The 13,648-nt window shown below is 51.8% G+C and overlaps 1 protein-coding gene across 1 annotated transcript; it reads left to right on the forward strand.

Annotated features, from left to right (window-relative positions):
• The first annotated feature begins 1,462 nt into the window (after nucleotides 1–1,462).
• C5H1orf167 (chromosome 5 C1orf167 homolog) lies at nucleotides 1,463–12,804 on the forward strand. Its single transcript, XM_076933761.1, has 8 exons — nucleotides 1,463–1,645; nucleotides 3,073–3,213; nucleotides 4,344–5,669; nucleotides 5,780–5,823; nucleotides 6,171–6,378; nucleotides 6,752–6,879; nucleotides 8,215–8,384; nucleotides 12,556–12,804. The coding sequence occupies exons 3-7, from the start codon at nucleotides 4,584–4,586 to the stop codon at nucleotides 8,354–8,356; spliced, it is 1,608 nt and encodes a 535-aa protein (XP_076789876.1). The 5' UTR covers nucleotides 1,463–1,645; nucleotides 3,073–3,213; nucleotides 4,344–4,583; the 3' UTR covers nucleotides 8,357–8,384; nucleotides 12,556–12,804.
• The last annotated feature ends 844 nt before the right edge of the window (nucleotides 12,805–13,648 follow it).

Consider the following 13,648-nt stretch of genomic DNA (forward strand, 5'->3'; position numbering starts at 1 on the left):
CATCATGGGGCACCTCTACCCAGTATCAGAAGCCTGCAAGTGTCCTCTGAGGCCTTGTTCTGTGAAGCACATATGTGAAACAGAGACCATCTGCAGAATCAGTGTCATCCCTGAGACTGGATCTCAGAATCCCAGATTTGAGTTTGGAGAGAGCTAAGCACTTTCCTGCCCCGGTGCCTTGAAAATGGGCTTCATTTTAAATTCTTTACATAATAGAATTTCCTATGATTCAGAATATGAAAGAGAGCCAGTCTTTTGGAGCACTCTCCCGCACCCCCCGCACCCCCCCCCCCCAGCCGCCCTACACATACAACCAGGGAGCATAGGGTTCCCTAGCTCCCTAAGGGGAAACTGCTCTGGGGACACACCAACTCGGACAGAGGATCCTTGGACAAGGGAACATGTAGAGCTGATCTCGGAGCTGGGCTGACTGGGAATTTTAAGAGGGCAATCATTCTACAGATGACAAGCATAGTTTAAAGCAGAAACTCAGTGCAGCAGATAGACCTGAAGACTGGTAGCCTGCCCAAGACAGGTTTGAAGGACTCCCTCAGAGGAGCAGCCAAGGGATGATGTAAGATTCAGTGTGGTTTACAAGCTGAGGTTGGGGAAAGGTGACCGAAGGTCCCACCCACCAGGTTTAGGAAGATATTCGACAAGGATTTTTTTTTTTTTAACTTGTTTTTGAGACCAGGCTCACTATGCAGTGCTGCCCTGCTTGGAACTCACTTATGTAGACCAGGTTGGCCTGGCACTCACACAGATCTGCCTGTCTCTACCTCCATAGGGCTACCACACACCTGGCTTGACACAGACTTTAAAGAGGTGGGAGGAAGGCTAGAGATCTCAATCAATGGAAAAGATTTTGCCTAGCATGCACAGGTCGAGGGTTCAATCCCCAGCACCACTTTTAAAAATGGGATGGGAGTGGAGTTGGCGGGATTGGGGGGGGGGGGGGGAGTTGTCACGGGTCTGGGATTTGGCTAAAGCCATCCAACAGCACGAGCCTTGTGACTTGAGCCCAGGCTTTTTCATCTTCCTACGGATGTCAGGAAGAGCACACATGGCAAGGTGCACCAAGGAACAACCCAGGCAATGGCATGAAATGTGGGAAATGTGTGAGGTTTGGAGGGGAGCGTGAATAGACCAACATCAAAGCATGCAAGGAAAAGACTGGGTGATTTCCAGATCTTCTGGGGAGACCTGAGGTCTGGAGACCATAGACAATGTGGTGGTGGGGCAGGCGGGGATAAGTCTGCCGGCAGCCACATGCCTTATAAGTGAGATGCAGGTCCAGGGCCTGAACCTTAGCACCGAGCAGTACAGCTCACTTTTTTTTTTGTTTTGTTTTTGTTTTTTGTTTGTTTTTTTGTCCCCCCCCCCCCTCTTTTTCGGACCTGGGCATGCGCAGACGTCTGCAACTTTTACTTGGGACCGCGCAAGGCACCCTGGGGATGGGGCCAGAGCTAGGCGAGCACGCGCGCGCTTGTGTTTGAAATTCTTTTACCTCACACTTATCCTAAACGTTAGCGGTTCCCCAAGCCTGATTGGTTAAAGGAAAGATCCCAAGGAAGACTGAAGCCTGTGAGAGCAGGTCGTAAAGGGCAGGAAACTGGCCCCAGGTTTCCATGGTGGGAAAGTGGAGGTCTGAGTGTTTTTATGTGGACGTGGGGTTGAGAGGGCTGGACTTAATACGGGAGTGGCAAGGGACCCATGCTTACAAATCAGCTTTCTCAGCAGAGCTGCCCAGCAAGCTGATGGCCTTTCCAAGCCTCAACTGCCTCATTTCTAGAACCAGTAAACCAAACTCTTAGAACTGACCGAGGTGCAGAGTGCCTCTGATGGCTGAGCTGGTGTTTAGCGTGGTTCAGTCACTTACCACGTGTCTAAGGCCCAGCCGTGTGCCAGGCTGTTCTGTATGCTGTATGTGTACAGGTGAAACCATCATCTCTTCAGTAGATACGGTTAGGGTACCCGCCAGGTGGAGCTCATGCAGGGCACAGAGAGTAAGGGTGGGCAGCATGCTGCCACTGATGATAGAAGAGCTTACTGTGATGTCTGAGGCAGGACTTAAAGACAGGAAGGGAGGAAGAGGGAAGGAGGGTGGGAGAAAACAGTAAACTAAAAAGGCTGGTGTTGGAACTCGGTTTGTAGTGTGCTTTGTCTGGCACAAAGAAAGTGGTGGGTTTGAGCTCCAGCGCTGCACAAAGAAGGTGTGGCGGCACAGCCTGTAATCCCAGAATTTGGGGAGTTCAGTATCATCCTTGGCTATACATAGTGAGTTTGGGGACAGCCCGACCTACATAAAACACTCTCAAATGCCGGGCGGTGGTGGCGCACGCCTTTAATCCCAGCACTTGGGAGGCAGAGGCAGGCGGATTTCTGAGTTCGAGGCCAGCCTGGTCTACAAAGTCAGTTCCAGGACAGCCAGGGCTACACAGAGAAACCCTGTCTCGAAAAACCAAAAAAAAAAAAAAAAAAAAAAAAAAAAAAAAAAAAAAAACCGAAAACAAAACACTCTCAAAACAAAAGAGAGACTGGAGAGATACAACTCACTGGTTAGGAGTATTCTATTGCTGCTTGCTGCTAACCCAGGACCGAGCTCTGGTTCCCAGTCCCCACATGATGTCTCATAAGCATCTGTAACTCCAGTTTCTGAGGATCTGGTATCCTTAGATGGTCATGGTGGTGTATGCCTTTAATCTAAGCAAACTAAGCACTTGGGAGGAGTAGCAGGTGAACTTTTATGAGTTTAAGGCTAGCCTAGTCTACATAGTTCCAGGGCAATGAGGGTCAGTCACACAAATACTGCCCCAAACAAAACAAAACAATCAAAAAAGAAGAAAATACTACAAGAAGAAGAAAAACAGAAAGGGGAAAAGCTATGTGGAGCAGTAAGCAGAGACCCCCAAGAGACCTATGCAAAGGGGGCTGTGCGCAGAATAGCTGAGGGTGTGGCCCAACGGTAGTAGAGGCAACAGGGCCCTGTGGCCAGGGCATCCTGTTCTTTCTCCACAGTGCCCTTTCCCTGTTTCTATGCTGAGAATCTAACCCAGGGCTTCACATATGCAGGTCAGTGCTTCACCCAGAGCTACACCTCAGCACACCCCATCTAACTGAATGCACAGCAGTCCCAAAAACCCATGGAACCAAGGCCTGCCACCAGATATAAGGAAAATGTACCCCCAAAGACGGTGGCTGTCCTGAGACCAGGTAAGACGCTCGCTGAGCCTGTACGGCGGTGGCAGCAGGTACTTTCCAGTCACCCACCTAGCACCTTTGTAGCTCTGGAGCTTTGCTTCCTAAGGTTGGCTTGATTGGTACAGCACCACCCACCCAAAGGAAGCACTCTTGAGAAGGATGGAAATTGAGACCTCGGGAGGCAGAGTGGTCCCAAAGGGAAGGGTCTTGAGGGGGCATCTCTGGAGGGTGGAGTTCCTGGAGAATAGGGCCTTAGAAATGTAAGTCTCTGGGCCAGAGTCTCTGGAGGGTGAGCTTCTGGGAGTGAGGGTTCCAGAAGGCTGGAGAGAGGGCTCAGAGGTTAAGAGCACTGGCTGCTCTTCCAGAGGATCCTGGTTCAAATTCCCAACAACCATGTGCCAGCTCACAACTGTCTTGTAACTCCAGTTCCGGGGGCTCTGACACACTCACAGAGATATCCATGTAAGCAAAACACCAATGCACATGTCTTAGTTAGGGTTTTACTGCTGTGAACAAACAAGGCAACTCTTAGAAGGACAACATTTAACTGGGGCTGGCTCACAGGCTCAGAGGTTCGTTCCAGTATCATCAAGGCAGGAACATGGCAGCATGCAGTTAGGCATGGGGCAGGAGGAGCTGAGAGTTCTACATCTTCATCTGAAGGCTGCTACCAGACTAGTGACTTTCAGGTAGCTAGGGTAAGGGTCTTAAAGACCACACCCACAGAGACACACCTACTCCAACGAGGCCACGCCTCCTAATAGTGCCACTCCCTAGGCCAAACATATACAAACCATCACAGCACATAACATTTAAAAACAAACAAACAAACAAAAGGCTGCAGAGCTGATTCAGCTGAGGTTACAGAGAGCCCAAGAACAAATTCAGATTCTGATTCTTTCTGCTTGGAACAGTTGGGGTCACTGGAGGGCAGCCAGAGGGTGCTGTTAAGAGGTGGAAGTGTTCTGAGACCACTGTGCAAACTGTAAGCTGGTCACCCTTCACTCTTCCCTTTTCTTTCTTTACCCTTTATCTCGGCCAGTTACCCCCATTTCCACAACCCTCTATGTACCTTGGTCCTACCTACAGATAACCCTCTCACCAGTTCCCTTCTGTTCCCTCCCCTTCCGTGTTCCACGTAGCCAGGCCTCAAGTCAAACCTTGTCACTGCCTGGCTCCAAGGCCCTGTGGTCTGCACATTGGTCCTCTTCGGCTTGTAGGGCTGAAGTCGTGACTCCTCCTACCAGGAGCCCTGCCATTCCCCAGCTCTGAGGCCTGCATACCCGCTTGTCCTACCGGAGAAGACATCACCTGGTTCTTGCACCAGGGTGTTGCTGTCTCTGTTCCTTACAGAGCTGAAGAAACCCTGGAGAAACCTGGACATGAACCTGGGTAGTGGAGGAGGCCAGAGGATGCCCATTTGCCAGATCACCACATACTCCCAAGGCCCAGTGCTATGCCCGAAGCCCTACCAAGTGCAAAGTAACCTGGCCAGCCCACGTCCCCACCTGGCCCTTGCTCTGAAGGACATAGCTAGCCGACTAGGTGACACAGGGCTCTGGCAACAGAGTAACCTACAGCTGCCAGCATGGAGATCCCAGGGGAGGACCCGAGAGCCCTTTGAACAGCAGAGTAACCTGTGCTTCCGAGGGACCAGTAGCCCCCATCGGCGGAACAGCTGCCTGCCACCAACTGGCCTATCTTCCCACCAGAAGCAGACACTCCAGGTCGCAGACACCCTCTGCTTGGACTTGAGACTCTCTAGGAGTTTGGCACCTCTTGATGGGTGCACATGGCCTGGCCCCAGGCCCTGGTGTAGTTCAGGAAGCTGGTCACCAAGGCTTGTGGGGGAGCCCCTCACCTTGGAGGACCTGTCTGTCTCTGCCCACTATCAGTCTCAGGCCCCAACCCTTTCCTTCTGCAGTGCTGCCACCAGGCTGCTGGACTCCATCCAACAACTAGAACCTGAGGCAACCCATTTACAGAGCCAGACATCCTGGGAGCACCCAGGCTTTACCCAGAGGGGACCCCACACCTGTGGTAGCCAGTCAACTCCTGCCCAACCTTGGCCTAGCCACTCTAGGGAAAGTATAAGCTTTCTGGAGACCCTGGAGGTCCACGCTAGACTCTCTGAGTCCCCTATATATGAGCCCCTGTCACTTGAGGATACTCTGGGAACACTGGATGGGGATTTCTCTGACTCAGACCAAGAGGTTCCTTCTACCCAGCACCTTGGGGCAAGAGAAAGGCATCCCTCAGGCCTTTTATATAACAAGAGGCACAGAGGCCACTTCAGCGTCACATGTGAGGCAGGCAGCAAAGAGACCAGACTTGAATCTACAGCTGTCAACAGTATCCTGCCTGGGCAGATAGGAAGAGAGAAGGCCCTACAGGAACAAACAGACAGGGATGGGGAAAGGAAGGCCTCCTGCCTGTCAAATACAGCTCTGGCTCCGAGCACTCTGCAGGTAGAGGCCTCCAGAGGCTGGGGGACAGGGCACTCCCAGCAGATGAGCTTGGTTGAAGTTGTCACTCCTACTCTTTGGCTTGAGACCTGTCATGGCTTTTGTTTCTATAGAACAAGGCTCAAAGCATTGCGAAGCTGGACTCCCAGGCAGCTTGGTGAGGCCCTGGTCTGTGGGAGTGGGGGTAGAGTTGGGGCCACTTCAGCCTCTGACCCATCCACCTGTATCATAGGAACCTGAGGAAGTTGGGCATTTGATGGCAGAGCCTTGACAGGATTTCAAGGGGACAGAACTATCTTCACACTGACCCTCATGGGAAATCAGGGGCCTCCAGGGTCCAAGAATTATAGGCCCAGAATTTCTCTGCCCCTGGGTTTGGGTCACTGGGAATTGTAGACACCAGTGTAGTGGGGAACTTAACCTCTCTCTGAGAGTCTCTTGCTCTTGGGGAACTGAGAATTGTGCCTACTCCCCACCCCCTCATCTGCCCTGTTGTGTCCCCAGCTGGACGCTGCTGTCCAACAGTTTCGGAGTCTGGAGGCACTTGTCACAGAGGCACCAGGCAATGGCTAAGGCCACAGCTGTGAGACACAGGCAGCTGATTCGAAAGAGCCTCAGAGAACTGCGCTGGGTCCTATGGCTCCAGGAGGCCCAACTGGAGGCAGCTTGGGGCCAGCATGCAAAGGCCCTTCTAGCCCAGAGCTTCCGAGAGGTCTGGGTTCTCCAGGTTGTGGTTTGGGTGGAATGACATGGCTCTGGTATGTCTGAGAGGAGACCACTTCTACTGAGAGGGGGTGCCTGCCGGGCCGAGGTTGCCATTCACAACTGAGCTCGCCACCCCCTTGTCTGCTAGTTTTTGTTGGTTATTTGCTAGCTAGAAGGGTGGAAGGTTTGGCTCCAAAGGAAAGCTCTACCTCTTGGGACCCATTCATTCATTCATTCCCAAGGAAATGGGGTAGCCGTGTGGTTTAGGACAGAGCTTTGGTACAGGATTGTGACTCCCAGTTGCCCCTCCCTGTTGCTCTCTTGGGAACCTCATTCCAAGCCTCAGCCAGCATCCTTTTGCCCCTTGTCTTTTGACCCAGTGGAGACATGTCACTTTGCAGCAGAGACTGGGGCAACCTCATAGCCAGGCTTCGCCAACATCCCTGGCTTCTAGGGGAAGCCTTTCCTTGGAAAGAAAAGCAGCTGCAGATCTTGCCTGGAGATGCAGGTAAGCTTGGACACCAAATCTGGACAATGTGGTCTTAGGCAGCAATGTGGTAGCCTGCCTTCCTCGCTGCCGTCTGCCCTGCCCCTGCCCCTGCCCACCAGCTTCTTCCACCTAGAACCAGGATGAGGACAAAGAGTTGGACAAAAATATGCCAGTCACAACACCAATTTATAATTAGAAAGAAAGAAAGGAAGGAAGGAAGGAAGGAAGGAAGGAAGGAAGGAAGAAAGAAAGAAAGAAAGAAAGAAAGAAAGAAAGAAAGAAAGAGTAAGTAAGTAAGTCAGGGCCTGCCTAACCACATGGTAAGCTGTTGTGTTCCCAGCCAATATAATGTTTTATTTATTTATTTATGTTTTATACTTATTTTTATCTATGTGTGTACTTGAATGGTTGTATGTACACCACATGCATGCAGATTCCCACAGAGTCCAGAAGGAGGCAGTGGATCCCCGGGGAACTGGAGTTCCAGGTGGTTTGTGTGCCTATAGATGTGAGTGTTGGTAACTGAACCTGGGTCCACCACAAGAGCAGCCAGTGTTCTTAACTACCGAGCCATCTTTCCAGATCCTATACATCTGTGGGATTTTTTTTTTTTTTTTAATTTTATACCCTCATGTTAATCCCCTGCCTCCAGCAAGAACATTTAACACTGGAAGTGACCCAGTGACCTAGATATGATGAGTGACATGGGGGATGAAGGGACCTGGGTACCACAGGAAGGGAACAGAGTGGCGCAAAGGCCTCAGCAGGAGCATAGTGACTCCAGGAGCCAGTGTAGTAGTAAAAGCTCATAGTCCCAGCTACTAAGGAGGTGGAGGCAGGGGCATTGCTTGAGTCCAGGAATTCAAGGTCATCTTAGGCAACGTAGGAAGACCAACGACATTAAGGAGAAAATATACGAGCATCTCAAAGGGCCTGGAAATGTCCTGAGATGACTGGGAAAGGTGTTTGGGGTCAGGCTCCACCTAGCCTTGGGGACCATGGGGAGGAACTGAGTTTGTAGGAGCAGAGGAGACAACGTCCCCGAGGCTGAGCAGGTACTTAAGTCGACTGGACTCAAGATGAAGGAAACATGCCAGTGGTCTTTGAGTCAGAACCAACAGAATGAGTCAAGCTAGAGTGGGTGTGGGAGGCTGGGCAGGTGGATGCTGGACTCCTCCAGGCACTCGGGGATGACATCTGTGGCCTGAGCCACCGTCTCTCACAGCCTTCCTTCCACCTTATAGAGGGGAAATGGAGGCTGAGAAAGGCAAAGCCCAGGGCTCCTGAAGTGTGTGTGTGGCAGGGGCAGCTGGCTGCCGCTGCTGCCAAGGGCTGTCTCCCTCCACTCTGTAGGTGCTTTAGGGCCTGGCAACAGTTGGTGCAAAGAGGGGCCCAGTACAGAGGACACCTGGCCCACCGGAGACTGAGGACCTTAAGGGTATGCCTGGCACAGTGGATGGAGATGAAGCAGCTCCGCTCCGGGCCTCAGATGTGACAAGGGTGACTCGGTTGGCAGAGGGCAGGTGAGCCTGTGGCAAACACAGGGTCCCTTCTCTCCAACCAGAGCCCAATGATACTCGGAGGAAAATAGTACAGTGGGAGAGGACTTTGCTGAGCTGGGCCTTTTGGGGGTGGGAGGAACCTTGCCTGTACTGGAGATCTAAGAGGAGCTGCCAGAGGGAGCAAACCGTGGCTGGGCTGCATTCCTGTCTCCACGTACGCTGTTCCGGGCAGGGGCTATTCTGGCTTAGCACTGGGTTGTCACGCGTGTGGCTCTCTGCTCCAGAAAGCCTCTGGTGTGAGGTAGGACACATACAGTCCCTTCCTGGGCTGGGGAAAGTGGGGTCTTGAGGCAACTTTGTGGGATGCATGTGGAGGACACAGGAAGGTAGTGCCCATAATGGGGAGGCCCAGGAGGCCTGAGGCTGCAGCTGTATGTTTGTGACCAGGAACTTAACCACTTCCTGCCTTCTTCCCAGGGAATGAGGTTCTCAGCAGCTTAGTCCCAGGAACTGTCATGGTTCATTGCCAGGGGACAGAGAGGCCCAGGCCCAACAGCTATCCAAGGGTCCAGATCAATGCTCCCCACGAGAACTCTGCCAAAAGTAGGCCCTGTACCAGACCCTGTTGCTCTGGAGGTCACGATTCTACCAGCACCAGCAAACTATGTAAATGTCTGGAAGCTGATGACCCAAGGTCAGCCTGGGGCATGGTGGGTCCATGATCCATGTCCTTTAGAGCCTGGTCAACAATCCCAACCTTCCCATGGCCTTGACAGGGGGCCTGATATGATACATTGTGTGGCCCAGCAGATATCAGGCTCTGGGAGGTGGCATGGGACCTTGAGACAGTGACCAAGCAGAAAGGTCCTGGGGCCACTTTCCCTCAGCTGCCATCGCAAGGTTTTTGAGACCAGGCTGATTGTCAGCTCTGGAGAGGCTGGGGTCATCAGAGGTCAGCTTTTCGACTAGGCTGTCATGGAGAATAAGCCAGCAGTTTCTGAGTTAAGAATTCTGTTCTAGGGAGTGATCACAGGACTTTATTGCCTTGCTTGTTCCTTGACTATTTGTATCTATTGTATTGCTAGTTCCTCAACCTAGAACTGACTTTAATACTTGCATGTAATTAAAATGGTATAAAAGCAGATTGGGAAAAATGTAAAAAAAAAAAAAAAAAAAAAAAAAAACAAGAAAGAGAAAAAAAAGGAAAAGTGAAAAAAAAAAAAGAATTCAATTCCGTTTTAGCAAGCATTGTGGCACATAGTTCAGGAAAACTACACACTCTTGGCAACGCTCCTGCCTCAGCTTCCTGAGTGGAGGAATTACAATCACGAGCTACAATGCCTGGCTTGTGTTTTGATTGTTTCTGGGTTTGTTTTGTTTTGCTTTGCATTGTCTTTAGGAAAAGTTGTTTTGTTTTGTTTTAACTGAGTCCCCCACAAGGGGGCAGTGAGATGGGCAGTCACTAGAGGGACTTGTTTGTGTCTTTTGTGGGGCTGGGCATCAGATCCTCAGACTCATCCCCTAAGCATGTGTCCATGACTGAGTTATCCCGTGGTTTCCACTGGCTACAGTCTGCCAGCTGAAGTCTCTCACTGCAGGCCTGTCCCAGTCATAGGTGCTAGAAGCTCCAGGGACCCACCTGCCTCCCTCCCCTAGCTCCTTCTTTCAGGGCATGCAGAAGCGGGTTCTGCAGCACATCCTGAGCCAGTGGCACAGTCCCTCAGGCGACATGAAGACCATGTTATCCCTGGAGGCATGGGGCAGAAGCCCAAGATGGGAGGAGGCCTGGCTGGGCTGTAGAATATCAGGAGGGGCGCTGGAGGTGAGAGGCTGGAGTGGGGTGGAGATGTGGAGACCCTTCCTCCCCAGTTTCCTAGGCCCCCACCCTCCTGGAGGCCTTTCTGGTGGGTATCCTGAGAGTAGCCAGGTGGCAGAGCAGGGGCTGTGACCTCTTCCCTAGCAGGTGCATCTCCACCAGACTCTGGATGCCGTGAGGTTTTACCGGTGTACGGAACCCCTCCCCAGGAAGGAAGGAACCCCATTGTCCATTGAGTAGTGGAGTCATTCCTTCCTGACAGCAACTCTGACCCATCCTTGGTCTTCCTAGCAACAGCACCTCAGAGTCTGCATATTCAGGGGGCTCCCTGCTCACAGCCCAGTCAGCATGGTCCCCAGAATCTCATGCACTCTCCTGCTGTGAGTCTGGCAAGGCAGTCTGCAGTGTCTGTTTCCTCTGGCTGTGTGATTTGGGGCAAGTTACCTAACTTCTCTGTGCCTCTGCTTTCCCATCTGTAAAATGAGGACAATTACAGCACCAACCCTGAGGGCTGAGCACTGGGCCTCGGAAGTTGAGGGCCCTTTTGTAGTCCTGTCACTTGTCATTGTTGGAAGGGCCCCAGACCCCTCTAATCTGTTCATCAGAGCCAGGAAAAGATCCACCCAGGCCTTACCTGTTGCTGAGGGGAGGAAGAAAGAGGGGCAGATGGCCCATGGCTGTGCTCAGAGTGGATATTCCTCTTCTTCCCCAGTGTCCTCCTCAGCTGGAGCTACTGAACTGCAGCTCAAAGGGCCTGGGGAGAGCTAACTGCTCACCAGACCCGGGATCGGAGCTGCAGGACTGTGATGGGTTTGTGGAGGCAGGGGCTGGCGGGGTGGTGGACAGTGCAGGAGCGTCCGGGAGCGAGGCCAGGGACTGGTGTGAGTGGCCCTGAGCCACCAGCTCTCCTGCTAACAGAGGGAGCCAAGGACTTGGTGGGGACACCTGGGAGAGGAGGGTCCCTTGGTGATGCTCTGAGTTCCAGAGCCATCTCAGAGCCCAGGACTGGATCCCGGAGGGTACACCCAGGACCGGGTCTCTGCTTTCTCATTTTCTGCTGTGTGGATCTTGAATAAGCCACTTAAGCACTCAGTCTGTGCTCAGCCATCTGTAAACCAGGAATAAGATGGTGTGGTGCACGATTCACTAAGTACTAAGTGCCTGTGGGGATCCAGTCAGATGGTCTGGTCCACAGCAAACTCTGGGCCGGAATATCGGCACCTCCCTCTTCTCCCGTCACCTTTGCCTTGCCTGGCCTCCAGATGTTGCTGGCCTAAGCTCTAAGTTCCAGGAAGGCAGAGTCCTGGTGCTCTCAGGGCCATGATGCAAGTTAGGCAGTGGGGGGTGGGAGTGCTGTAGAAGAAAGAGGCTTGCTGAGCAAGCAGCCTGTGTACTGTGTACGGAAGGAAGGAAGGGGATGACTCCCCTTTAGCTTCCCAGAACCCCAGCTCAGCACAAAGAGGAGCCTTTTCTCTGTCCTCAGTTTGACACCAGCCAAGTTGTAGTCACATCTCCAAGAGGTTCCCACGGCTTCCTGAGCAACAAATAGTTAACTCATTACATTTTATGTAACTGATTAACTTCAGTTCTGGGGCTACCACACTCCCAGCCCCTGTTCTGGCTTTGTTTTAATTAATTAGTTAATTAGTGTGTTGTGTGTGTGCCATAGCTCTCGTGTGGAAGTCAGGTCTCTCCATCACGAGTCCTGGGGATTGAACTCAGGATGCCAGGTTATACTTTTAAACCACAGATTTTTAGTATCTCATGGTGTCAACGGAGCAAGAGGGAGTCCGATGGCTTGGGGAGGCCCCTCTGTTTCTTTCTCTCCCATTGGGCTGCCAATGAGGGGTCACTCAGGGCTGGAGCTGACAACCCAGTGAGTGCCTGAGGCTGGCGGGCAGCCTCACACCATGCTGCCAGCTTAGGTTTTGAACTTGAGATTTTGGTCATGGGGAGCCCATTGGGTGGCTTAGTGGTGCCTGTCTGAGTGTCTGACTGTCAGGAGGACAGAGACATCCTGATCTTTGGAGTGGATCCCAATTCTCACTTTCTAGTGTGACCCATCCTTGAAAAAGCTCCTGACTTCAACAGCCTTGCATTGTAGTCTGGGCAAGTCTATGCATGCACTCAACAGAAGTGGGCAATGCACTGACATTTGCCAGGGGAGGAGACAGGATGTAGCTGTTAGGACTGTCCTCTCTGTCCCTTGAAACAGGATGGTTGCCTCTGCTGTGTGATATTTTTTCCCTTTCTGGTACTTCCCAGGCATATTTAGTGGATTATCTGGAATCGGGATGGGAGGGGCCCAGGCCTGAGCATTTGCCTTTTGCAGAGCCCTTGAATCTTGGCTCTAACAGGCTCCTCCTTTTTCTCTAGGGTCCCAGGGGTCTGGATGCAGTTAGCGGCCCAGGCTTATGTCCAACAAGCTGGTATCGCCCAATGCTGGCAGAGGCTTTGGTGTCTCTTTAAGGACCCAACTGGTTCAGTCTCAGTCAACTCTGTTGGAACAGAAGCTGGAGCTACAGACCCAGGCACAGGGAATGGACTTAGGGCGCTGGCTGAGGCTGGCCAGTAGAGGGCAGGCACCTCCTGCTACTGATGGACACCCTAAACCTTTGGATGCAGGTGAGTTGTGTGTGTGTGTGTGTGTGTGTCTGTGTGTACTGAGGGAGTCAACTTTCCCAGTCTTAAAATCAGTTGGTTTCTGCCCACAATGGGATCATGGCTAGACACTTCTCCAGAGGCAAACTGACAGACACCACACAAACCAGCTCAGGGTGGCCAACATGGCAGAGGCAGGGAGGACCCATCAGCAAACCTCTTGAGTGACAGCCCTGTGCGTGCAGGTGTCAAAGGGTCTCTTTCTTTCTTTCTTTCTTTCTTTCTTTCTTTTTTTTTTTTTTTTTTTTTTTGTTTTGAGACAGGGTTTCTCTGTGTAGTCCCGGCTGTCCTGGAACTCACTCTGTTGACCAGGCTGGCCTCGAACTCAGAAATCCACCTGCCTCTGCCTCCCAAGTGCTGGGATTAAAGGCATGCGCCACCACCGCCCGGCTTCAAAGGGTCTCTATTAAGGAAATGAACATTGTTTAAGTGTTTGTGGCTGGGCATGGTGTTACATGCCTTTAATCCCAGTACTAGGAAGGCAGACAGAAGACAGAGCTTTGTGAGTTTGAAGCTAGCTAGGACTGCCTAATGATCTCAAAAAAAAAAAAAAAAAAAAAAAAAAAAAGTGTTTGTGGGTCAGCAGGGTATCTGGGCGGGCAAAGGCGCTTGCCATGCCAACCCGATGACTTGATCATCAGAATTTACGGAAAGGTGGAAGGAGATTATAATCCCCAGAGTCATCCTCTGGCTGCTGGGTGTACCAAGGCATGCATGCCCCTGCCTACACATAGACCACAAACACTAAAATAGACAAGTGTTCACTAAGCTACACCCCAGATCTTAAATTCAGTTATACCACAATCTG

This window comes from Arvicanthis niloticus, chromosome 5, assembly GCF_011762505.2.
Source record: "Arvicanthis niloticus isolate mArvNil1 chromosome 5, mArvNil1.pat.X, whole genome shotgun sequence".
NCBI lineage: Eukaryota > Metazoa > Chordata > Mammalia > Rodentia > Muridae > Arvicanthis > Arvicanthis niloticus.